The sequence below is a fragment of the Danio rerio genome, chromosome 22 (genome assembly GCF_052040795.2).
Source record: "Danio rerio strain M-AB ecotype USA chromosome 22, GRCz13ab, whole genome shotgun sequence".
In the NCBI taxonomy this organism is placed as follows: Eukaryota; Metazoa; Chordata; class Actinopteri; order Cypriniformes; family Danionidae; genus Danio; species Danio rerio.
The window spans coordinates 17,052,501-17,077,623 of NC_141042.1; the positions used below are offsets into that span (position 1 = coordinate 17,052,501).

General features: G+C 37.9%; 1 protein-coding gene and 1 long non-coding RNA gene across 11 annotated transcripts in view; one reads left to right on the plus strand and one right to left on the minus strand.

Annotated features, from left to right (window-relative positions):
• LOC147831543 (uncharacterized) overlaps nucleotides 1-22,707 on the minus strand; it is a 45,918-nt gene extending 23,211 nt beyond the window's left edge. The window contains exons 1-4 of one of the 9 annotated variants that reach the window (XR_015521849.1): nucleotides 22,517-22,707; nucleotides 18,686-18,740; nucleotides 8,170-8,332; nucleotides 7,734-7,929 (exon numbers count right to left, since the gene is read on the minus strand). This is a non-coding gene — a long non-coding RNA (uncharacterized LOC147831543). Of the gene's footprint in view, nucleotides 1-7,733; nucleotides 7,930-8,007; nucleotides 8,333-10,333; nucleotides 10,428-11,516; nucleotides 11,630-11,704; nucleotides 13,166-13,656; nucleotides 13,796-18,685; nucleotides 18,741-22,516 lie in introns of those variants that run through there. The other 8 variants (XR_015521853.1, XR_015521851.1, XR_015521848.1 and 5 more) reach the window with 8 other exon arrangements.
• On the plus strand, nucleotides 14,147-23,941 carry tal1 (T-cell acute lymphocytic leukemia 1). Of its 2 annotated transcripts, none has more exons than XM_087302372.1 (4): nucleotides 14,147-14,235; nucleotides 16,041-16,582; nucleotides 18,572-18,663; nucleotides 21,998-23,941. In XM_087302372.1, exons 2-4 carry the CDS (start codon nucleotides 16,140-16,142, stop codon nucleotides 22,435-22,437), a joined length of 975 nt encoding a protein of 324 aa, XP_087158498.1. In that variant the 5' UTR covers nucleotides 14,147-14,235; nucleotides 16,041-16,139; the 3' UTR covers nucleotides 22,438-23,941.
• The last annotated feature ends 1,182 nt before the right edge of the window (nucleotides 23,942-25,123 follow it).

A 25,123-nucleotide genomic window follows, 5' to 3' on the forward strand; every position in this document is an offset into this window, starting at 1 on the left:
ACAGATTCCGTCTGGCCCTAGAATAAGTAATGCTGCTGTTTTTGGAGTTACTTAATGATCCTCTGCTGAGATTTTGAGAGATTGAAGGGATTATATTTCAGCTGATTTCATCTAAGATTGTGACTGAAGTCAGTTGTATGTTTCTCTTCTGTGTTTCTGTTTATTGACAGCAGGTGTTCATTAATCATCACCTTATTAATCCTTTCATAGTGTCATTTACTTAAGTAACTTTGGCTTAATTTAGAGAGGGACCGAATACTCTAAAATCTAAACCGAGTAAATTTTTACTCAGAGGATTTTGCTGTGTAGCTTGTCAGATGGAATTGATGTACTTGGTTTGTTTTACACTTACGAAAAATTGAAAAACAAAAAAACTTTTATGAATTAGTTTGATGATGGATTTGTGCGCTTTTGGAAGCTTCAATATAAAAGCCACTATCCAACACCATTATGGAAGAGCCAGGATACAATTTAATTCCCCTTTTGTAAGCTACTTGGACTGAACTGTGTGAAGGTAAAGTGTGTATAAACACAATAACTCTCTTTTTTTTATTTCCTGATGTTAAAATTTAATCCAAATCCCTCCTATTTTGAGGCCCACCTGCAACATGACGTTGGAGTACGGTTTCTCCGCCCACTGAATTGATTGACAGCCATATATTACAATGTCTCTCTATTAACCATATAATATCAACAAGACAGGAGGTGTGCAAGGCAACTGGGATTAAAAGAGCTGTTCAGCTCGCTGTGATCATCAATCACCATCAAATGTGATCAGGAATGAGTTTTACAAGTTTAAAATGTTTCTAAAACAGTGCATGTTTGTAATGAATAACAGCGATTTTACTATCTTTATCACCACAGCTGCGTGTCAGTACAATTATAAAGGACGACATTTCAATCCTGGATTGTGTGTGTTAAATCAGGTTTATTTTGTACATTAACATAACGGATTTCCATATAGCAGTGGATATTAAACGTGTATCCTGTCATATTTGGCGAGCAAAAACAGTGCAAAGTTAAACGCGTCCGCTGAGTGCATGCATGGAATTTGTAATGACGTTGTGTGTGACTCTTCGTTGCAGAAAGGCTCAAAATAACTCCACATCAAATACATCAAATAATCATTGGGAAAGTTCTTACTGTAGTATTTCTCAGAAACGTTACAAAAGATTTGCTTCCTTCATGTCTGTCACTATGCTGTTTTTCTGACGTAATCGAGGCGATGATTGAGACACTCTGACATTAAGTGGGGAGAACATAGCATTAAAGGCACAGGCCACAAAAACAGATACATGGTGTTCAGAGCAGAAACTTCCAATATACTAAAAGGTATAATAAATAATCTGATGGGTGAACTGAAACTTTACAGACACACTCTGGACACACAAAAGACCTTAAATCTTGAAAAATGGGTAAAATAGTTGCCCTTTAAAACTACTCCAACTGTGTTCATCTGACAGAAGGCATACACTGAGGACGGTTCTAGGCCTGGTCAATTTTAATACCTTTAAAATTACTTTTTCAGATAGCATTGACGAAACTACATGTAACTAGCTTGGTTGAATTAAAACAATCTTCTAAGTATGAAAAAAGGTCATCTTGCTAATGAAAACATAACCAACTCTCCATTTTTATCACAACACAGTAGCTTCTTTTAGTGACAAACCATTCTTAAGAAGTACTTATTCCCCCTTCAAAAGGAAGCCATTGTACTGCTGTGGTCATTTGGAGATATTTACCAGACTAGAACACCATGCACTCCCCTGGGGGTGAAAGAAAGCACAGTCGTCAAGTTGCAGAACAACAACAAACAAGAGTTCTGAGGCGGGCCGATGCATTACTGTGTTTGTAGTTGTGCGCAGGGGAAAGTGGAATTAGCAACCCAAACAGTGTAATCACTCTGGGTGCTCCAGGCAAGCACGCGTTATTATTTCAATTACTCTGAGGGTTAGCAGCAAGCCCTGAGGTACGCCAGATATTAGCCTGATAACAGCTCTTCCTCTCTGAGGGGGAAAAAGTAGTAGACCGAACTGGCAAATTCATCCCAAGAGGACACTGAGGAGGAGTGCATCAGAGATCTGACTCAAGCTAATGACACATCTCAACGGATGTCAGAATCCTATAGAGGAGGGGCACAAGATCATAAATGTGTGAAATTTACGTCAATTAGCCACAGACGAATGTCCTCGGATGGCATTTGTTTTTCTCGCAAGGACTGATTGGCTGGGAATGTCATGTAGAGATTGTTTAGAGGGAACCCAACTTTAACTCCATTCCCTGTGAAACCCCTCAAGGAGTCAAATGGTAATGAGAGCGACAAAAACCTCAAGACAAAAGGGGCACATCCCCCAAATCAGGACCCCATCCTGGGAACTGTGACGGGGGTCACGGATGAGTGGGGGGCAGGGCATGTGAGGTAAACACATTCCTGCCAGAGGTTCTTCAGCATCCCCCACTCCCCTCGTACGCCTTCTAGGACTCCTTTTTTACCCCTTCATGTCACACAACACCTCCATCACGACACAATACACAAACAGCATGATCGCCCCCCCCTCCTTCCACCTTCACCACCCTCCTCGTTTTTTATACTTCCAACAGCTTTTCCCAACCCCCACATACACCCCGGGGGCAAAGGGGGCCAACCTCCTGCCAGCAAGCTGCCTTATTGTTCAAAGCCAGTCGCATTTACGAAGAGGATAAAACACATACGGTATATAATCTCTTTACACCTAGCGCTGCCCAGAATGCTTTGTCTGAACTTGATAGCTTGAAGTGCGCTTAGTACAGGCACACCTCTGGAGCAGAACAAGTGTCAGATGTTGGACAGAAGTCCAGAATGAAAAAAATAAATGCTAATGTCTGCACTCGTACGCAACTTTAGCACATATATTTTATAATGCCAGTTTGGTAATCAAATCCAAAACTCTGTTCTGAGTCCGATTGAGCTGGAAACAGAAATCAGATCAGAAATCAGAGGCTTTGAAGCAAATTCTTCAGAAATGGATCTGCTTTCAAGCAATTTGCAAGTGAAGTCGTAAATGGTGTGTGCTAAAAAGAAATGCAAGGACTATTGCAATAGCTCTCGATGCTTTTGTTTCTCTTATGGTAATGCTACCTAATGTGATCCGCATTAGCCTGTCTGCAAGGTAGTTCTTCATTATGAGTGCCCAAAAAACACTCATATGCTCCCTCCGGGCTAGCCACACACCGGTCAAAACAGCATCACTTCAAATCAATCTATCCCCAGACAGGCATCCCCCTCACAACCAGACAGTCCCCTAATTTCGTCATGACCAGGAGCCCAAGGACCCCCTGGAGGTCAGGGTTCAACACCTGAGATGCACACGCTCAGACATACATTTGCGTCCGCACGTGATTCCATCCACGCCTCCAGCCAAAACATAATCAGAGGCTGTCTGGGAGCAGGCATGCTAATATGGCAGATCATCTATGAACATAAAGCAATGTGACATATCCGTCTCCCCCCCCACGCGGAGCCAGTCGACCTTGTGTTTTAAAATAGCACCGCTTCAGTCCGCTCCAAGAAAATGCGCCAGGATGTGCAGTGATAAAAAAAGAATGCAGTGACCTGGCTGGTGATTCAGAGTTTGACGTGGAAAGGTAAAAGACCCACATGAACACGCTTGTGAGGTAATTCCACTTGGACAGCAGCGCCCCCTCGGCATCAGATTTAGCGTGGGATGTGTATTTATAGAGCTGAGAAACAGCAGACTGAGCCGCCCGCCGCGCTGATGGATGAATCACGCTCTCAACCTGCAGAGATAAGAGCCAGAGAGAGTGCGATAGCACACATCTGTAGCCATGAAACACACTCCTCTCGTTTATGATCTCATGCTTCGCTGTTTTCCTCCTACACAATTCACTCATACAATTATCTTCAATAATGACCCATAATACCTGGAATGCAGAGTATGCACAGCGTGGCATGTTTAGTGTAAACAGATGTAGGATTTCTCCAGTGGCTAGAAGAAATTCCATCAGACCAAACCTCTGATTGTGTGTATTACACGGTACTTGCCATTCTGGTATTATGATTTTTTGATGGCCACAGTAATACCTATCTACCACTTTTATATCTACCCTATTAAAACTGTGAATTAATGTATATGGAATATGAATACATGATAATACTGTGGTTTTAATGGACATGGCACCTCAGCAATCATGACAAACTACTGTGGTGGTACCATGTTACTGTATTTATATCTGATGGTGATTTTATTGTACCTTTTAATATATAATAGTACTGACTTTTGAGTGTCATGGTTTTTGTAAAGCATTCCATGATAGGTCTGAGAATACCATGGCATGTGTCTAAAAAGAGCCCCAAAAAGTTTACCTTTTACTTTTTAGACTTTTTGAAATTGTACATTGGAAATATTGTGGTATCACAGAGTTAACTTTGAGGAAGTAAAAATAGCTTAACGTTTGTGTCATGGCAGCAGCGTATTTCTTGAAACAGTATGGACATAACATGGTATATAAATATGTGTACCATAATAAGACCATAGGAAAGTAACACTACCTTTTTTGTAAGGAAAAAGATCACTTTATGAATATGGTAATCATTAATGTGTTTTTAATGATATAATGTCATTAATATTTCCCTTCGATTTACATTGCATTTCCCTTACATTGAGTAAAACTGTGAATCCATGCATATGGAAACATGATGACATTTCAGGCTTGTACCACCATGACACTATGGTATTACTACAGTAAGACAAGGCACTATAGTACTCCTACAATACTGTACTCTGGTTATACCATGGAATCAGATGCTTTCAGAAATAAAGGTACAAAATCTGTCACTGGGGTGGTACCTTTTCAAAACGCTCATTTTTGTACCCTACAGGTGAGCATTAGTACTTTTAGGGTACACTTCTGTACCTTTAAGGTTCCCTTTTTTACCATTAAGGTACTATGTGGTCCACATTTGTATGTTAGGTATCGATATGTACATTTAAGGACTTGTTAGGAACAAAAATGTTCTTTTTGAAAAAGTACCACCCCAGTGACAGATACTGTATTTTTTTTTCTGAAAGTGCGGTAACACTTTAGTGCTTCGAAAAAATATATATTTGTAGGCTATAACATGCTACAGGCCCAACATACCTTTTTATTATTATCGTGAAATTATACTAATAGCAAGTTTATGCACTTTTTAAGACAAGATACTATCCAGCAAGCACAGTGCGTCAGCGTTACGTCAGATTGACGTTGCACCCCAATGTTGTTGGGATGTTGCATTTTGTTTTGAAATTAAAATTGTGTTGATGTCAGAACCCAACGTCCAACCTAAAATCAACCAATTATCAATGTCTAATAATGTGGCAGCTTGACGTTGTGTGGATGTTACCACTATGACGTCTATGAGACGTTGGATTTTGTTTGTCATACCTGACTCATAAATGTCAGTATTTGATGTCAATATGACGTTCATTTGACGATGGAATTTGGTCACTTTCCAACACAACCTCAAATCAACAAAATATCAATGTCATTTGACGTCACTATTGGACGTCAAAATAACATTATCCTTAGACGCTGACTAGTGTAGACGTTATCACTATGACGTCTATCAGATGTAGGATTTTGGTTGCCATACTTGACAAATAAAAGTCAGTATTTGACATCAATATGACGTTAGTTTAAGATGTTGGCTTGACTTTGGATTTTGGTCACTTTCAAACACAGCCTAAAATCAACCAAATATCTACATCTAAGGATCTTACAGCTTGATGTTGTGTGGACGTTACCATTATGACGTCTATTAGACGTTGGATTTTGGTTGCCATACCTGATGAATTAATGTCATTATTTGATGTCAATATAACGTTGGTTTAAGATGTTGGCTTGACGTTGGATTATCATCACTTTATCACAACCTAAAACAGGGGTGTCCAAACTCGGCCCTGGAGGGCCGGCGTCGTGCAGATTTTAGCTTCAACTTGCTTCAACACACCTGCAAGGATGTTTCTAGAATGCCTAGTAAGATCTTGATTAGCTAGCCAAGGTGTGTCTGATTGAGGTTGGAACTAAACATTGCAGGACACCGGCCCTCCAGGACCGAGTCTGGACATCATTGACCTAAAATCAACCAAATATCAACGTCTAATGATGTTACAGCTTGATGTTGTGTGGACATTACCACTATGACGTCTATTGGACGTTGGATTTTAGTTGCCATAGCCAACGAATAATTGTCAGTATTTGACATCAATATGACGTTGGTTTAAGATGTTGGCTCGAATTTGGATTTTGGTCACTTTCCAACAAAACCTAAAATCAACCAAATATCAATGTCTAATAATGTTACACCATGACGTTGTGTGGATGTTACCACTATGACGTCTATAAGATGTTGGATTTTGTTTGCCATACCTGACGCATAAATGTCAGTATTTGACGTCAATATGATGTTGATTTGACGTTGGAATTTGGTCACTTTTCAACGCAATCTCAAATGAATCAAATATCAATTTCATTTGACGTCACTATTGGACGACAAAATAACATTATCCTTAGATGCTGGCTAGACATTGAAATTTGGTCAACTGACATCACGACCTAAATCTAACCTAATATTAATGTCTTATGACATTAGCCCCTTTCACACATACAGACCTTTCCGGAAAATTACCGGCAATTTTCCGGAAAGGTTGTATGTGTGAACAGGTCCTTTTTGAAAATACCGGTAAATTCGTTCTGGCTATTTTCCGGAAAGAGAAGTTGTAACATTACCGGCAATTTGCCGGAATGCTGCGCTGTGTGAACGCAGAAGGAAGATTTCCGGAATAAGCTCGTGCACGTCTAGAACGTGCTGACGTAAGACTTCTGCTTTAGCCAATCACAACAGTCAGACGCATTTACGTCCGCGCGGTTTGTGAGAATAAAAGCCTTTGAATATTTTTCCAGACACATTTAGCTGCTAGAAGTTAATCAGATAACGTCTATATGTTCTTCTTAATGCCAACTGTGCAAATAATCATCGATAAGATGCTTATGATAAGCCGTTGTTTGTTTACCTTCAAGCTTTGCGTGTGCCCATGAAACAGCCTGTGAGTGCCTGCACACGCACATATTATGAACATCTCGACATGCGAATATGATCCAGTGAAAGTTGTTTACAATATTGATTATCAAAAGAGTTTGTAATTTAGTCAAATGTTTACAAATACAAGCGCAGCCGTTTAAAGCTCATTTGTGGTGAATGATGTCAGAATTTACCGGTATTTTGGAATGGATGTGTGAATGCTCTTTTCCGGAAAATTTCCGTAACGTCCTCGCCTGTGTAAACAGCGCTTTTTTGAATATACCGGTAAAGTCGTTCCGTAAATTTTCCGGATATTTACCGGTATCACTGTGTGAAAGGGGCTATTGTGTGCCTGCTGGGTATGATATGATAATTAATTGTTATTTTAGAAGTAACTTTTATGAAGAAAAAAAGCATGTTTGAGGCCATGCATCATAGCACTAGCTTAATATTCTTGGAGTAACAGGTAAATTATTATACTGTAATTTCACCATGACACAATCACTTTTTTGTAAAGAATGTAAATGCCATATTTTACTCATCACTAATGCTTTTTTGTAAAGTATATGACCACAATGTTTTAAATGACTTCTGCGAATCAAGCAAGTCCACCCTCTAAAACAGGAACACACCCTCAACTTCTTGCCAAGTGACTAGAAAAACAGCACACTGACCCCATTCACATCTGTTTACTCATGACCTCATTTCTTCTCCGCTCTCACTGCATGATGCAGCGTCATTTACACTGATCCAGCAGTGGGTTACTGTAGTACAACTTACAATAACCACATAAAAGTCCATGCCAGATCCAAGTAATTCTGCTGACTCTGTAACAAGAGATTCAGCAGCCGCCCTTTCTCTCCCAAAACCTTCAGAGACACAAAAGAAACACTGTTTAGAGTACTGGACACAACCGGCTGTAGATTATATAACTGATATTTCCTCACGTTCTGTTATACAGAAAGCAAGCAGAATTGGTCAATGCTGCACTGGGGAATTGTTTTAAACATGCTCATGAAAATCTGATGCCTTATTAAAGATCCATATTTTTACTATGTCCTTGTAGGTTTCGCAAAGCGAGTGTGTCAGAAGGAAAGGGGTGGCGTGACCTGGTTTAAGTGGAAAGAATGTCTTCCCTGTGAAAACAACTTTCCATAAAGCTCCTTCTCTTCACTGAAGACAAACTGCATGACCATATACGGACTAAAGATGGGGGACACGAATGAAGGAGGAGCTTAGTGAACAGCTCTATCTAGTGGACATTTTAGGTACCTGCAAGACACAAAAAGAAAACATGCACAGTAAATCAGATTGATCCCAGATTGTATAAACTTGAGGATCTGCTCTTCTGAAAACATTTAGATATCAAAGCACGGCTTATTCTTAACAGATTTGTCACTAATGGAATTGTTTAGATCAGATTATGACAGATGTTTGTCATTCTACATTGCAATTATTGTTGATTTTCCCTCCTAGAAGTGGTTTTGAACTACTAAAGATGATTTTTGTTTAAAATGAGCTAAAAGCTAAACGTTTCGCATCTTTCGTGTGGTGTTATAATGGTATATTACAAGTGACATATCACCGGAATCTTAATTGGTATTATCTTTTCCCTGTATTATTTATATTTAAATCTTAGGCTTACATCACAATCATTTTTTAAAGCCTATATCCTGTAAAGTGAGCATAATTTCTCTGAATTAGCAATCATTACAGAATCATGCATGCTAAATTTGAGTGTAATGTCACTAGAGGGCGACGTGGCACTGGGAAACTTTCACGTTGCTGTTAATACCAAATTCTACCTATAGAGGGTGTAAATCTTTATTTTAAACTATAAACGTTCCCATTTTCTCTTAGAAATCAAGTTGAAACAGCGATACTCTTCTAAACAAATTCCTTTAATAAACAGGTTTATTTCAGTGATAGTGGGTTCATGTAGTGGTAGATCTATTCATGGACGTCTGATTCTTATGAGTCGGCTCTTTCAGTGAATCAAAAACCAAACAGTGAAACTCCAACTCCAAAACAAATGACTAATTTGAGTAAGCCTGTAATCATTGACATCCATGCATTTGTTGTTCCTACTATAGACGTTGATGCTTACAGCTGTTTTCAGCTTCCTTCAAAATTCTATTATTTCGTGTTCAACAGAATAAAGACACTCATAAATGTTAGGGACCACTTGAGGGTGAGTAAATAGTGTGTAAATATTGCTTTTTTTGTTGAACAACCCCTTAATTTGTATTTTTAGGCTGTCAATCAAAATTAGATTATTAAGAGGTTATTTTGACTTTTCTACAAAAACAACAACACTTAAATACGTTTGGAGATAATTTAGAGCCATTTTTACATGGCAACAAATCTCAAGTGCACAGCTAGTGATCTCCCATTAGTTAATTCAGTTTTCAGCACTCAAATGGCTAGAGGTTTGTTTTTACAAAACATATTTTTCTTTTTTTTTCTTGCACATTTTATTTCACATTTATTAAACTGAGGGTTCGGTAACATGTTTTTGAAATAGGCCTATTTTTGTTTAGCCTTCTTACTGTACAGAAGGAGCTATGAGGTGAAAAAAATATTTCAAAAACCATTACTTTCTACGTTCCTGTATGGTAAAATGAGCAGGGGCTGATTTAGTGACTTTGGGGGCCCTAAGCAGCCATGAGGCCAAAAAGTTCTAAAATGCCCCTTTTGTACTTTATTTTTGTTTATTTTGCTGTTTTTTGTTTTCGTATACCACTCAGTCTTCTTTTCTACATTTAATCTTAATGCAAAATATAAACATAGTAAAGCATCTTGCAACATCTTGTAAAACTTTTGAAATGATTTGTTTTCTTAAAGTTAACTCGCAACTAAAAACAATAATTAAACAAATTAGTTTTGAGGTGGACACATTTGCGCATGTAATAATTCAAATTTAAATTAAAATGTTTAGACTCTCACAAAAAATACAGTAACACTTTATTTTGATGGTGCATTTGAGCATCAGTAGACTGTCTGCTTAATTTCTGTTGATACTGCTCCTTTAACAGACATTTAACTATAAGACATTTTGCAAGTATTTCAACTTACCCTAAACCCAACCCTAAACCTAACCTAACAGTCTATTTATAATCTAATGAGAATTAGCTGGCAGATGCAATGTAACTTAAATTCAACAAACGGACCATTAAAATAAAGTGTGACCCAAAATACAATCTAAAGCAATATTATTTATAGGTATTTATTTGAGGGCCTTCCGACTTCCTGGGGCCCTAAGCGGCCGCTTACCTTATTGGTTAAATCCGCACCTGGGAATGAGAATGAGCCGCCTTCTTCACCCGAAATCCCGAAATCATTGGCCATGTCACTTAAACATGCCACACTACAAACAAACAAATAATTAAAACCCAAAAACTATTATGAGTTTCTTCTTCTGCTTGTTTTCTAATGGTTGTCTAATAAAACTGGCATTGCTATTAACGTTGGCTCAAAATTCGTCTATTCACTTTATGGCACTATTTGTTTTCTCACTGTCAGCTTATACCTCAGACGACAACTAGGCCTGTAGCCAGCCTGGTGAAAGGGGGTGGGGTTTTTATTTTAAAGTGGATCTTTTTGCGGTTATTTGCCTCATTTAGGCTACTATTACATTTAAATACTGCATTTTAGTGACATTTTAAGCACCGTTTTAGTTGAAACAGATTGGCAGACAGTCATTACAACCAAAACAGTAAAGTTTATTGATAACACTAGCCAAAATAGTATTCAAATTCATTAATATTGGTCACTTTTGGTGCTTCACACCTTTTTATTGGTCATTTTCGGTTCCAGGATTTACATTAAAACTCCCCTGCAAAATATTTTCTCTATTTAAAAAAGTGCAGTAACGAAAGAGGACTTCTCTTGCGTCAGATGCTTTCTTGCACAGGATGTTAGACTCATGAAAAATATTTGTTAGCGTTGGCCAAAACTGATCAACAGAAGTTACACTGGAGCGACAGAAGAGGCACCTTGTCTAAAAAAACTTTTTTTTTGATGGGTTATTTTCACTATTTATGATGGCATAGCAATCAAAATAAGACAAATGAGCTCATGTATGGGACACATTCTGGACCTTTGTCAGTGAAGTGGGTCGAACCACCCCTATACCACTTATAAAAATTAATCGCGTTTCATTTGGTGAAACATCAACTGTAACTCACAAAAATATGTGGTAATTAGTACTTTGTTGTTTTTTTGGGGGACGTTTTACCATAGGATTCCGTGTTGTACAATACTCCTAGTATTTTTTGGTAACGTGTAAACGGACCTGACAACTTAGTTCACCCATGTGTAGGCCTAGCCTATTTAGCTTAAAAAAATTTTTTTTTATTTGGCTACCTTTGTTATTCAAAACCAAAGTTTTAAATGTGTATATTAAAATGAAAACTTTGGAGTTTCCCCAACCCGCCGTCAAACGCTCGTAACTCACCCATTTCACCGAGTGGGCCCTACAGGAAGTTGGTCGTGACATTAGCGAGCTCAGCTCAGAATCGTGACAGGTAGTGAAAATTATCGGATTGTGAGTGTTAAAAGAGTCCTTTCCTGTTTATGGGGGAAAGAGTGAAATTTAGCACTTCCAAACAGTCCTAGTTTGAAGAACTCCACAGGAAAACTCACCTTAAGTGTGAGAGGGTCGGTTTGAGCACATCATGAGATGGAGAGGGCAAGTCTGCATCTTGAAATGGTGAATTAAATATTCTTGCGGTGGGCGTTTATTATTAACACCTGGAAATAATGCTGGTAAATTTAGAGCAAGTTTATGGTCTACTGGATTGAGCAAACACGGGGAAAAGCTTGTCATGGGAGGAAGCTGTCATGGTGGTAGTGTCTGCCAAACAGCTCTAGTACACCCAGTGGCTCTCATCCCTGTCTGATGGATGAACCCGAGGTCGTTGGCTCACTGATACCGTCTTATCGCACTCCGCAAGGTGGTCCTTTGAGGTTTACACCAAATTCTGGCGAGTCTCGCAGGGCATCCTTCCCAAATCACTCAAAATCCGTAGCAATGAACTAACAAAGGCCCGAGATCAAAGGCTCTCAGATGATGGAGCTGATTTCCCACATATTATTCTGCGTGTATTTCATACATTCATTCATGAAGATATATTACCAAGTGTCTGTCTTCTCCTCTATACCTGACACCCCTCTCCGATGTTGACAATTACGGTTATCTGTGTTAATGCTGGAGTAAATTTGTTGACAACGATCACGGTGATGACGAATTAATGAGCTTCATATCTCCATCATCAGGGAAACATCTTCAGTAGTCAGTCAACATTTCATTGAAAAGGAAAAACATTTGACGAAATGCATTGCAGCTTACTATTTTCCCTTGAAATGCTAGCATATAGACCATTTTGAGGGATGTAAACAAAAACAATGATCCCATTGTATTTTCTTTTGACATGTTTAATTTCTAAAGCTTCCGAGAATCTAAAAGGAGCCTTATTGATTATGAGAGCTGTTTAAACATTGAGTTTTTATTGAATGCCTCTTGTTACAGTTATGAAATAGTTCCATAACAAGAAATGTTCATGGGCCAATGACATGATTACATTGGTTTATAGATGGACATTGGGTAACATACAGTTTTGTTTTATAATTAAATGTTGTGTTTGTCCATATTTTTACCCAACTTTGGGTAAAAAAAAAAAAAAACATTTTTAGAGTGTATCAATTATGAATTAAATAACTTGAATTTCAAGGATGCACCAGTTATTACATTTTATGACTGTGACCAATATATTAATTAAATAACACTAATATAAAATAGGCAGCAGGGTGGAGCAGTTATAGCACAATCGCCTCACAGCAAGGAGGTTGAGCCACAGCAGGGTCAGCTGACATTTTTGTGTGGAGTTTGCAATGCATGTTCTCCCCGTGTTGGTGTGGGCTTCCTCCGGGTGCTCCGGCTTCCCGACAGTCCGAAGTCATGCGGTACAGGTGAATTGGATAAGCTAAATTGGCCGTAGTGTATGTGAGTGTGTTCAAGTGTGTGTGGGTGTTTCCCAGTGTTGGATTGCGGCTGGAAGGCTATCCGCTGCGTAAAACAGGTGCTGGATAAGTTGGTTCATTCCGCTGTGGCAACCCCAAATTAATAAAGTGAATAAGCAAAAAAGAAAATGAATGAATAACTGAATAATATAAAATAAGTTGAACTAAAATAAACCATTAGCCTATAAAACATGAAATAGTATATAGAATTTAGTTATTTACAAAATGTTAAAATTGATCCAAATTATCCTGTATTTTTAGTGCAATAAGGCATTAAAACATTTAAAATGTATAATGTAGCAAAAACAAAATATTTTAACATGCATGTATGGAGAGCAGGGTAAATAATCTACAATAAAAACTACAACACTGTCCAATTCCGACAAATGTAATAACAGTAAATAATAGAATAAATATTGTGCATCCTGAATAAATACATTAATTTAGTTATCAGGCATTTACAAAAGAAAAAAAACTCTACCTTAAATTGACATCGAATATCCCCTTAAATAATCATTCAGAAATATTATTCGTGTGCATTCTTGGGTTGGCGTTTGTAATTTGCGTCTGCTTACCTTAATAACCTGCCTAACATTTTTACTCACTGAGGGTTATGTTATGAACACGACTTCCAGTTTAATCTGAACGCCCGAAAACGCTGAAATGTGTAAAACAAACTGCCGCTAATGGTACTTTCCCCCAGCCGATATCACTGAAAATGTGTTACTTTTGGCCGCATAATTAATTTCTGATTGAGCCCTGAAGCAGCTCGACAATATTACGCATTGGTTTTTCCCCTCCCTCTCAATCTGCTGAGTTATTTTTTATGCATATCCATTCACAATATAAGTCTATATTTTTCTCTTCGCATTTGCCCTCGATAAAAAGCAAAATAATAATGAATCATTTCATAAATAATGGGTTTAGGGGCTTATCGACCGCGCAGTGGCCGCCACGGCGCTCTTATCTCGCCTGGCCACATTGCGCCCGTGTTCCGCTCCCCATACTGAGAGGCGCGCGCTGGACGTGATGTGGAATTATATAGACCTCACTTCCAGTTCCACACAGCACTTCAGTGCATCTAAAACCTCAGACATGGATGACCCTCCACAAAATGGCTCCATGCACACACTAACATCCACCGCCCGACGACGGTAAGAGGCGAATATTGGTGTTTCTGCGCTATTTTGATACTAACGCAGATCATAATTAGGCGTTCTATCGACGCGAGATGATTAATATGCTGTCATGTTGGGTTTATGGCATTTTTATTTGGCTGTATTCGGTCCTGGAGCATATAGGCCCTTGAGCCTGCAGAATACAGAAATCGATTTGGCATTTCATTTCTAATTAAAGAGCATTTTTGACATGATTTTTCCTATCTAAAAGTTAGGAAATTCGTTTCGATTTTCCATTAAAAACATCCGGGCCCGCTATTTTCTTTTCGTTTTGATAATAGACATATAAACTCATAACACTCCTAATAATAATATTCTTATAGGATTCTTCATTTCTAAAACTAAAATGGACATTTATATTTTAGCTAGGCTACTAGGCTATACAAGTCGGATATGATTTATTTGTATTTTTGAAATGAGTTGTCATTCACGTGTCGAGTTTAGTGTCTATTTGCGACCTTAAATATTGTTTTATCCCCGTTAAATCTGCTCGTTTCATGTCTGAATCAAAACCTTTTTATTTTAACAACTCACAACATTTGCTAAAATCCAAATGTACAATAATATTTCTTATTAAATAACTATACTGAGTAAACACACAATTAAACAGTTTAAATTGCGTAAATGCCTCTTCGTGATATTTTGCAGCTTGTTCTGTGTAAATACAAATAGGGTAATTATTAATGCATTAATAAATAAGTGGCAATATATTTACACACAAACAAATTGGCAAAATATTGCCAAGACTCATAGATGGAAGAGGCTGAAAACAATACATAATAAAAACTAGGCTACATATACATATAACGTGCATCACATCATAACGGATTGCACCGACGATATTATTAAAGACATAAACAGGCAAATTAACAAGCTAACTGTTTTTGAAAGATTAACCATCTGAAATAAAAAGCAATGACATTAAAAAGTGCAACAAATAAATAAAACGCAACGTAATCTCAGCTTAAAGTATGGATTAAATAAAATATGTAAATACAACGCCATAAACTAAGCTTCTGTTTTGCTTATAAAACAAAACAACACTAGTGACTAATAAATAGAAATATGATATTTACACTGACATGATATAATTTGTTTACATTGGCGAGCAATGCCAAAAAAAATAAAATAATAATAATTACGTTTATTTGACATTCAAATACGGTTTAATATGCCAATCTGGGTATGTGTTATTGAATCATCCTGTAATAATTATGCAGATCATATTCTGTTATAAATGTACAACCATGTTAGCAGAAGATAAGCTCTGTCCCAACGAAGAAACAGGCTTATCTCCAGATACCATGAGCAGAGCAGTGACAAACCAAGGTCAGGTCAAGACATAAAACCACACCACAAACATGTAGAACTCCTAAAAAAATTCAACAGAGTCAACAGATGAACCATTTTTGGTTTCTCAAGGAACCATCCCAAAAAAAACATCCATTTATTTCTTGAATGAAGAACATTTCAATAACAAAGATGTTTTTCCAGTTTAAAGAATGTAAATGATCCAAAGATGTCCTCAGTGGAGTCACCGACATCTATATAAAGCCGTTACATTTTAAAGAGTGTCCAACCTTCCTGTTATTGAAAGCAAAAGCGCGTAGAACTGATCTCACAGGCTTTTTATATGGATACAGCAGCAGACACAGATGACACGTGCTGTCATAGAGCTTCATTACTGTACTGTCAGTGTTTCCAGTCACGCGCGCGCCGTGGACAGAAAGGATGCGCGTTAAAAAAGCTCCTTTCCTTCACTCACGCACGCGTTCATAAAGGTGTGTTCTTTCACAGGTGACCTCGGATGAGAAGCTAAACCGGGATTTACAACTTGATTTGGATACCACTTTGTACATTTTCTGGGATCGCGCCGAAGGATGATGGAAAAACTGAAATCCGAGCAATTTCCGCTGAGCCCGAGTGCGGAGGGCTGCGCTTCTCCCCCACGCGGGGATGGAGACGCGCGCGGGAAACAGGAAGGCACGACGGCGGAGACAGGAGAGCATCGCCTCCCCGAGGAGCTCAATGGTGTTGCCAAGGAAACGGCTCACCACGCCACCGAGCTAAAAAAGGAGGTGGCGGTGATCGAGCTGTCCAGGAGAGGAGGGAGCGCGGATATAAAAGGCAGGGAGCTCAAGGCAGAACTCAGCCATAAGGTGCAGACCACTGAGCTGTGCAGACCCCCGATTCCATTGCCACTGCCTCCCAGAGACCCGCTGAGCGACACTCGAATGGTGCAGTTGAGTCCGCCCGCTTTCCCTCTCCCGGCACGAGCGATGCTCTACAGCAACATGACGACGCCGCTCGCCACTATTAACAGGTAACGCCGCTTTATACTCAATGCAATTAAAGGCACAGAAAGTAGGTGAGGAACTAAATAGTAAGTAATTCTGAATGCTTCAAAAATAGAAGATCATCCAGGGAATATCTGATGTTCAGTTCAAGTCTGCTTTATTTTTTGCGCATTATAATATTCCAAAGGTTTTTAAATCGTTTCGTTTTTAATTTTCTTAGGGCTTTCTCTAAATACTTTAAGACAAATAATACATTTTTAAGATAGTTAATATATATGTTTTATAATGCTATCAGAACTGAGCAGTTATTTTGCAAATATATTGATGCAATAGCCTAATATTTTCATTTTTTCGTTTTTCTATTCGTTTGTCATATTTCGCTTTCCCTTTTCGATGATAGAACAAGCTGAAATGAAAGTATAACACTTTATGTACTCTTATTTTTTGTCCATTTTTTCATTTTACATTTTATAAACGTATTAGGCAAAATGTATTTCTTTTTTAATCTTGCTATTCATATTCGATATATTCTTCTACCTTCATATGTATTTCGTTTCCTAAGGCTAACTTATCTATTTTAAGTGCCTTTTTAGATTAGTCATGATATCATGATATCTATTTTATTCTATAGTTTGTATTATTCTTATTTTTAACGACGTTTCGTTTCATTTGTTTCATTTCACATTAAACACGCAGTTTGTTTTCTCCAGTAGCTATCGAATGTGATATAGAGAACACAAAATATATAATAGATTGAAAAAATGCAATGATAAAATCAGAAAAGGCACCTCTATATAGAGCCTAAATTATATAATGAATAAAAGGAGAATATAAATGTCATGAAGAAAAAGATAAAAGGCCACTTAAATAATTTAGAGAGTAAAACAAGTTTGGAAAAAGTAAAAACATGAAAAAAGATTAATATATGAGGAGTTCAGATGCAAAATTCTCTAAATGCCATCTAAAATTTCCTTCCTTTCCTGTTATGTTTTTTAACATTACAGGCAACAAAAATACTCTATTAATCAACATAAAAGTGAAATCACTAAACCTACATAACAAGAGCCTGAGGAAAATGCTCATTTTAAATAAAATAAATAAAGTTTAGATGGCATTTAGAGGTTTTTGCATCTGACCTCTTCATATATTAACCTATTTTGATATTTTTACCCTTTCCAAGCTTAAAGTATGTATTAAAGTGGTGTTTTTTCTTCATGACATTTATATTCATTATTTAATTTAGGCTCTATATACAGGTGCGTTTTCTGATTTTAACAGTTTTTTTAAATTTAACCTATTTTCTTCCATTGTACCTACATTAAATATATATTTGTTTTCTCTATTAGCAGTGTAATATATGAATGAATAATACATTAATGGCTATTTTTATATACACTATATATGCTTAACTATTTCTGAAATGTGTTATTCTTTATTTATTGACATCCTCTAATGACTAAATACTAATATATACTAAATACATGCATAAAATTTAAGAAAAACGTCACGAATAATAAGAAAAAAGTGCATACATCATTTAAACTTAAAATACAGTGAAAAGATCAAATGTTACTGTATTAAACAGGCATCAAATCTACCTTGTTTACCTTTTATCCATGGGCTATATCATTGTTATTTGAATTGCTTATTAATGATCAGAGTTGTATCAGTATATTATCTAATGCAAGCGTGGGCGAAAAATTATTTTCAAGGAGTGCATCTTAAAGGGGTAAACACTCAATCTTATTATTATTTTATTATTCAAGTATTTATCTTAAATACATTAAAGAACAGAACAGAAATGGAGGACAAAATGTCATTAATAAGAAGAAAAAAAGCACTCAAGTGTCTTTATTAATGACATTTCAATATCCCATTCTCTTCTGGTTAATGGCATTTGAATAAAGATAAGATAAACAGGAATAATCTGCAACAGAGCATCCATTTTTTAAAATACTGTATATTTGTTTTTCATTGCTTCAATCCCACATGCTGAACTGTGTGTTTCTCCTCAGTGGTTTTGCTGGAGATGCGGAACAGTATGGGATGTATCCTAGCAATCGAGTCAAGCGCAGACCTGCACCTTATGAGGTTGAAATCAACGATGGTAAGAGCATTTTAAATCTTACCAAGTATGCAGTTCTCTCATTTCTGACGTTCTCTTCATCATTTTTGTCTCTCGATCTGAAATCAAGCACAGAAGAAGCCAATAGTAGTAAAAGAAAACATTTAAGAATTTCAAATGATTTCCGTTAAATTAAAATTGATTTACTCTGCAATTGAATGATGCACTGTGATATATTCTAAGCAAGAAATGCCATATTAAAGTAAAAACACAAACTGCTAACAAAATGCTGCATGAAACAAAGATGATTAATCATGTAAGAAAGAGAGGAAAAAGTGCATACAGTTGCCAATAGAAAAAAAAAATCAGTGTATGCACTGGAGAGATAGCTGTGAGTTGCCTATAAAAATGCAAATGTATCCAATGTGTTTGGCTGCGAGTGTTGAGAAAGAGATGCGGGATTCTAATGAGATGAACACGGCGAATGCATGACACAATATGTTCACAGGCGATATAGCAGGGCATCAAAAGTAATGCTGCCCTCGCCGGCTCTTCAAGACAATTTCCTTTCCGAAAAAAAAATGCTTTAAATTATTCCTTAACTCGAGAGGCCGGGAATCCATTTAACTAAGTGTAATTATATGAAGTCACTGGTGCATCAGGCACAGTGAAGCATTGATAGCCCTGTTCCAACAGAGCTGTCTAGGATGAGAAATGGCCCTGAATAATTGAATGTAAAATGCCATAGATAATAGAAAGGTTAATTAATTCTTGGCTAAATAGGGGGAGATAAAGAGCTAATCTATCAGTGAGAAGTGAGTGAACACCTTAGGTGTGTTCACAAGGAAACCACTGTTAAAGCACTCAACCGTGTCATTAAACGCTGCTCATGTGTTATGAACAAGAACTCACCCACTCAGTAAAAAAAGGCTAATTTTGACAACCCCAAAAAACCTCTTGGGTTCTACTTGACCAGTGCCCAGCGAGATTTAAAGCATTGATTTTGGCTTACCATGGGAGGTTTACTTGCTACCTTTAAACCTCACCCCATTCACCTTTCCGATTCTCCGCAACCTGCTCTGCAGTGTAAACAATCCTGAGTTCCACACAATTGCTTCATGTTGTCCTGATGCAAATTAGTTAAGTTAACGTAATTTTTTTTTTTTACAAATTTAAGTGGATTGAACATAAAACAATGAAGTTGTCCCAAAAACCCTCAAGAATTGAGTTGATTCAGCTCATTTGAATTAAATAGTTTGAACAAGCAGCAAAAATAATTTTTTGAGTGTGAACTCAATTCAAAATTGCTGATGAGAACTGGGTGCATTAAAAGTAGGGATGTCCAGATTCGATCATGTGATCAGAAATCGGGCCCTGTCATGTGGTTTCAGACTCGATCAGAATTGGACGTTACCTCCAGATCAGGATTTGAATGTATATGTATATTTATTTTCTCATTATTTTTGAACACATCTGTAGTTATGTGGTGGCACAGAGTTAGACCTCTGTCATGACTACGCGTGCAGGATGACATCACTTTGTTGCAGAAATGCTATTGGTTAAATGCTGGCAAAGTAGAACACAGAAGTAGCTTGAAGCAGAAAGTGGTCTGGAGGTATTATAAAGTTGACGACGACACTTTAGTTGAGGTGCTATTTGTTTTTATATTGGTTCTTTTTTATATTTTCTGTTGCGCAAAGGTCCAAAAGTGAAGAATGTATGTTGTTTATTACTTGATTGTTCAAGCTACCTCACAGAAGTGCTCTGCTTGTTAACAGAGATGTTAAATGTTAAAATAAGGTGAATTAAATAAAAAATAAGGATCATCCTGGATCTATTTCTTCGCTCTTTTTTATTCTTTTTTAATGTGTTATAAAAGTATTGGATCGGGTATCGGTAGATACTCAAAATCAAATGACTCTGACTCGAGGGCAAAAAAACTTGATTGGGACATCCCTAATTAAAAGTACACTAAAAACACAATACACTCCCACCCATAAACCTCACGGCACCAATGTAAGCCCTCAGTTTCCCTTCAACCCACTCTGAGCAGGATGGAAACCAACGACTCTGCCAATGGAGATGTCACACTAACAAGCAAGCTAAAGACTTGCCACCTCTAGTATTTGCTGCTAATGCACCTATAGAGATCAGGGAAGTGAGGTCAAATTCACAAACTCATCTAAACCTCACCCCCATCCACACCACATACTATGATCTGAATTTGACCCACTCTGAATTTAACTGACTGGGCAGACATGGGCATGACGATGATGATGATGATGAAGCCTTTATTTGTCACATACACTGTTACATGTAGCAAAATGATTACGGAGTTGAACTTGTGATCCAAATGTCGCAGGTTTGAGTCCTGGCATCGACAGGGATTTCAAGATGGGGGTAGTGACTAAGCAGCACTCTATTCCACCCTCAATACCATGGTCCCTAGAGTCTCTTTAGCAGGGCACTGAACCCCAAGCTGCTCCTGAGTGTTTGTGGATAAAGGCGTCTAATAAATGAATAAAAATGCTAAAAACTGGCGATTTGGACATCATGGTTGTTTGGCCACATTATAAAGACCCTAAAATAATACTAAACAATAGTCTCTAATATGATTCTATAACTTGTCCGTAAAAGTCCCTAAACGTCTTTCAGCCCTCTCCAGGCAGGATTAGAATCATTGTAGGGCTTAACAGTAAGGACTGCCCGATGGCCTAGGGCCAGCGTGACAGATGCTCAGGACAGTAGACAACATCATTACTGGCCCGATTGGGTCATCGCTGCCTTGTCACTAAAGTTTAGTTTGCCTGCAACAGTGCGACTACTCGTCAATTGCATGCAAATACAGTCATAGAATTGAGAAACAGTTTGTGCTTTAAGCCTTTAAATGCTTCCTTCCCTGTGATGTCGTAAACACCACATTGCTTTTCGGTTCCTCTGATCTGATTGGATGTTGTGAGCATGTTATTTTTGTCTGTAACTTGGTAACAACCAGTACAGCAACATCAAATTATCGTCTTGGAAGCAGACATTTATGTGGGTACAACTTGTCATGGGCCAGTATAAGATTCTGATGGTATGATAACCTTAAACATAAATATCAAGGTTTCACTGTATCACGGTATTGAGATTACTGCTCTAAAATATGTATAAAATAAAATATATATAAAATATATTTATGCACATTTTCAACATTAATGCACATCTTGGCTTTTCCATCAAACATTTTTTTTCATGCGCATATCCAAAATGCCCATAAAAATAGGTGGATGGAAACGTAGCTATTGTTGGGCGAACAATCAATTTAGTGTGGAAAATGTACTCTGACAATCTTGGAAAACTCTTTGCTGACAGTTTATTTGTTTTGTTTCTACAGGTTCGCAGCCCAAAATTGTGCGACGGATTTTCACGAACAGTCGCGAGCGCTGGCGACAGCAGAATGTGAACGGTGCCTTCGCAGAGCTGCGCAAGCTCATCCCAACACACCCTCCTGACAAGAAACTCAGCAAGAACGAGATCCTGCGTCTGGCCATGAAGTACATCAACTTTCTGGCTAAGCTCCTCAACGACCAGGACGACATGGTCGGCGGTGAAGCTCCCGCCCGGGCCAATCGGGATAGCAGAGATGCAACTCTAGTGCGGGACGACCTCCTTCAGGAGATGCTAAGCCCCAACTCCAGCTGCGGGAGTCTGCTGGATGGGGACGCCAGCCCAGAGAGCTTTACTGAGGACCAGGACTCATCAGTGGAGTCCAGGCCCTCTGCAAGAGGACTACACCATTCCAGCCTACCGCTGGACGGAAATGCCCAGCGGTGACTGATTGGAGACACTGACAGACTAATTTCTCGGGCTGACAACTAGCGTATGTTCATGTTGTGTGCAAGCATATTCTTACGTAAGACTTTCTGTTAACGCCCTCCGTGGAGAAACACTGGTACGGAGGAAGACCACCAGGTAGATTTTTAATCCACACTCCACAGGATCGCCACCTGAAAACGAAAACAAGCAGAGTGAATGGTACCCACGCCTCATCAGGTACACTGACGGTATGGAGGTCAGCCGGACTTTAGCGACAAAAATGAGCATTTGAAGCAAGAAAGTCCAAGAAATGAAGTAGTTCACAGCAAATTGCCATCATTTAAGCATCTTCATGTCACTCTAAACCACAGGTGTCAAAGCCAGTTCATAGAGGGTCACAGCTCGGCACAGTTTAGTTCCAACTTTGCTTCAACACACTTACCTGTAGGTTTTAAACAAGCCTGAAAGACTCAATTAGTTTGATCACGTGTGTTTAATTAAGGTTGAAACTAAACTGTGCAGAGCTGCGGCCCTCCAGGAACTGGCTTTGACTGTGAAACCAATGCAATCCTATGGGAATTCGTAACTTTTTTATATAGTGTCTAATTCATATTCATTTGTGCAGTCTCGTTCCTACATTTTAGTATGATTTGCTCATCCTCCAATGAGGAGCAGGGCTAAAGTTGGGGTTAGGGAGCACATTTTTTTTAAATTTGTATGTTTCCATACAAATACAATGCGTAAAATAGTTAAATTTCCTTGTGAGATAGGGCTGCTGAATCCCAAAAGACACATAATTGAAAACCCATACAATGGAAGTTTAATAGAGGTATAACTCTTGGGATTTCATTGACTGGGCATTTTCGTAGAAGGTAGAAAATCGTACATCTGAAGTGACATGACTGTGAATAAATGATGGCGCAGCTCAACGTCTTTAAGACAAATTTGTACATACTGGAAATTCAAGTGGGTAATGACCTTTAAGTATTCTTGGCGGCATCTGGGGAGAAAAGTATGGCCATTTTGTAAATGGTTTTTTCAGTATTATGTTTGGATTACAAGTTTGGATGGTGGAGGAGGTACAGGAACGTGTACATAAACCAGGATAATGTTGTGCGTCTATAACGATGACCCTTTAGACTGTTCTTTTGCATTGTGATCATGGTACACCATTAATTCGCATCTCCATTTTCCTATCACTCATTCGTTAGTTTCTTTGCCCCCTCCAAGCCAAGCATCCCGCAACGACGAATCCATTGAGTAAATGTTCTGTCACTTTATTTGACTCGTATGAACTTGATCTGCTTTTTAGCAGAGGATTGAGTAACCAGTCTTGGTACCTTTAAGTCTTTTATTGGGTATTAAATGCGCAAACAAACAAACAAACATGGTTATTTTAATGTGATATCTAGTAGAAAGACCTTTGTTGTAAGGTGAAACTCTATCTATGAATATATGCAATGTTATATCTCACAAATTTTATATGAAAAGCCCACAAAAATAAAAAAAACACAAAGCCAAACGTGTGTGTGTGCTATATGCTATTATATTGTCTGAATTTTAACAGCTGTTGCCATGACAACTGTAAAGGTAGAGGAAGAAAGAAAAATATCCAGCCAAGCGTTTTACGAAGTGTCAGAAAACACAGCAGATGGGGATTAAAGCGAAAAAAAGGACTGAGATAGAAATGAAAACACTGTCAAGTCACTCAAGCTAGTCGGGACTTAGAGGGAAAAAAAAGTACAATGCATTTGTTTTATGTAAGGAACAAAATGTTAAATCCCCGACATGAAGAATGACAACAGTGGGATGTGATAATACGAGAAAGCTAACAAGATTTAGATTGGAGGCATTTAATATGCAAGATTTAAGGACAGTCAGGGTCATAGCAGGGTGTCTGAACCCATGGGAATATGATAAGAATCAAAGCCAATGAAAAAGTCATTGGTCGGGTCTACTGGCCCCAAGGGGCCTAAAGGACTGTGAAACACTGATCCAAGGGCAGTTCCCAGACCAATGACTGATCCACACCCACATACATGGATGACCTTGCCAAACAGTCTCTATCCTATCAGCTAGAGGACATGTGGGACATCTCATGCTAAAGAAATGAAGCTGTGTGTTGCTTTTATATCAAGAGGAGGTGATGTGGAATCACAAATACACTCCTTACTGTTTGAGGATGGAAAGATGAGAGAGTCGACATTGATGGTATTTTCTATGATTTTTAAAGCATTTCAAAGAAATTGTATTCATCTGTGCATGAACATAATATTTTCCACCACCTGGTTTAAAGTCAATGATCGGTCGTAAGGTTATTCATAAGAGTTCTGCAAGTTATGTTGACACATCTTCCTTCAATTGTGATTCTGGCACAAAAATATACAAAATATTTATTTACTGTGATTTGACAAATCGTTTTCTGCAGAAGTATTAAAGAAGCATTAGTATTAAAATGTACAATACATTTAGCAAAGATTACAATGTTTCTTACTATATAATATTATATTTCAAAACATTATATCAGACAACAATGTATTTACAGAGTACACCCCTTTTTGAAAATGAATATATTTATTAATTTCTCAGTGAATATAGGCAATGTATTTTGAACAAAACAAATTTATTAAACAGGTATTAAAATAATATTTTATTCAGCCAACATATTTAGAAATGTACATATATAGATAGATAATACAACTAA

What these genes read in the sequence shown, in the direction of transcription:
- tal1 (XM_087302372.1), top strand. Translation starts at nt 16,140, where the DNA reads ATGATGGAAAAACTGAAATCCGAGCAATTTCCGCTGAGCCCGAGTGCG. An exon ending in CCGCTCGCCACTATTAACAG is followed by an intron (nt 16,583 to 18,571) that starts GTAACGCCGCTT and finishes GTTTCTCCTCAG; the next exon opens with TGGTTTTGCTGGAGATGCGG. An exon ending in TGAGGTTGAAATCAACGATG is followed by an intron (nt 18,664 to 21,997) that starts GTAAGAGCATTT and finishes TTGTTTCTACAG; the next exon opens with GTTCGCAGCCCAAAATTGTG.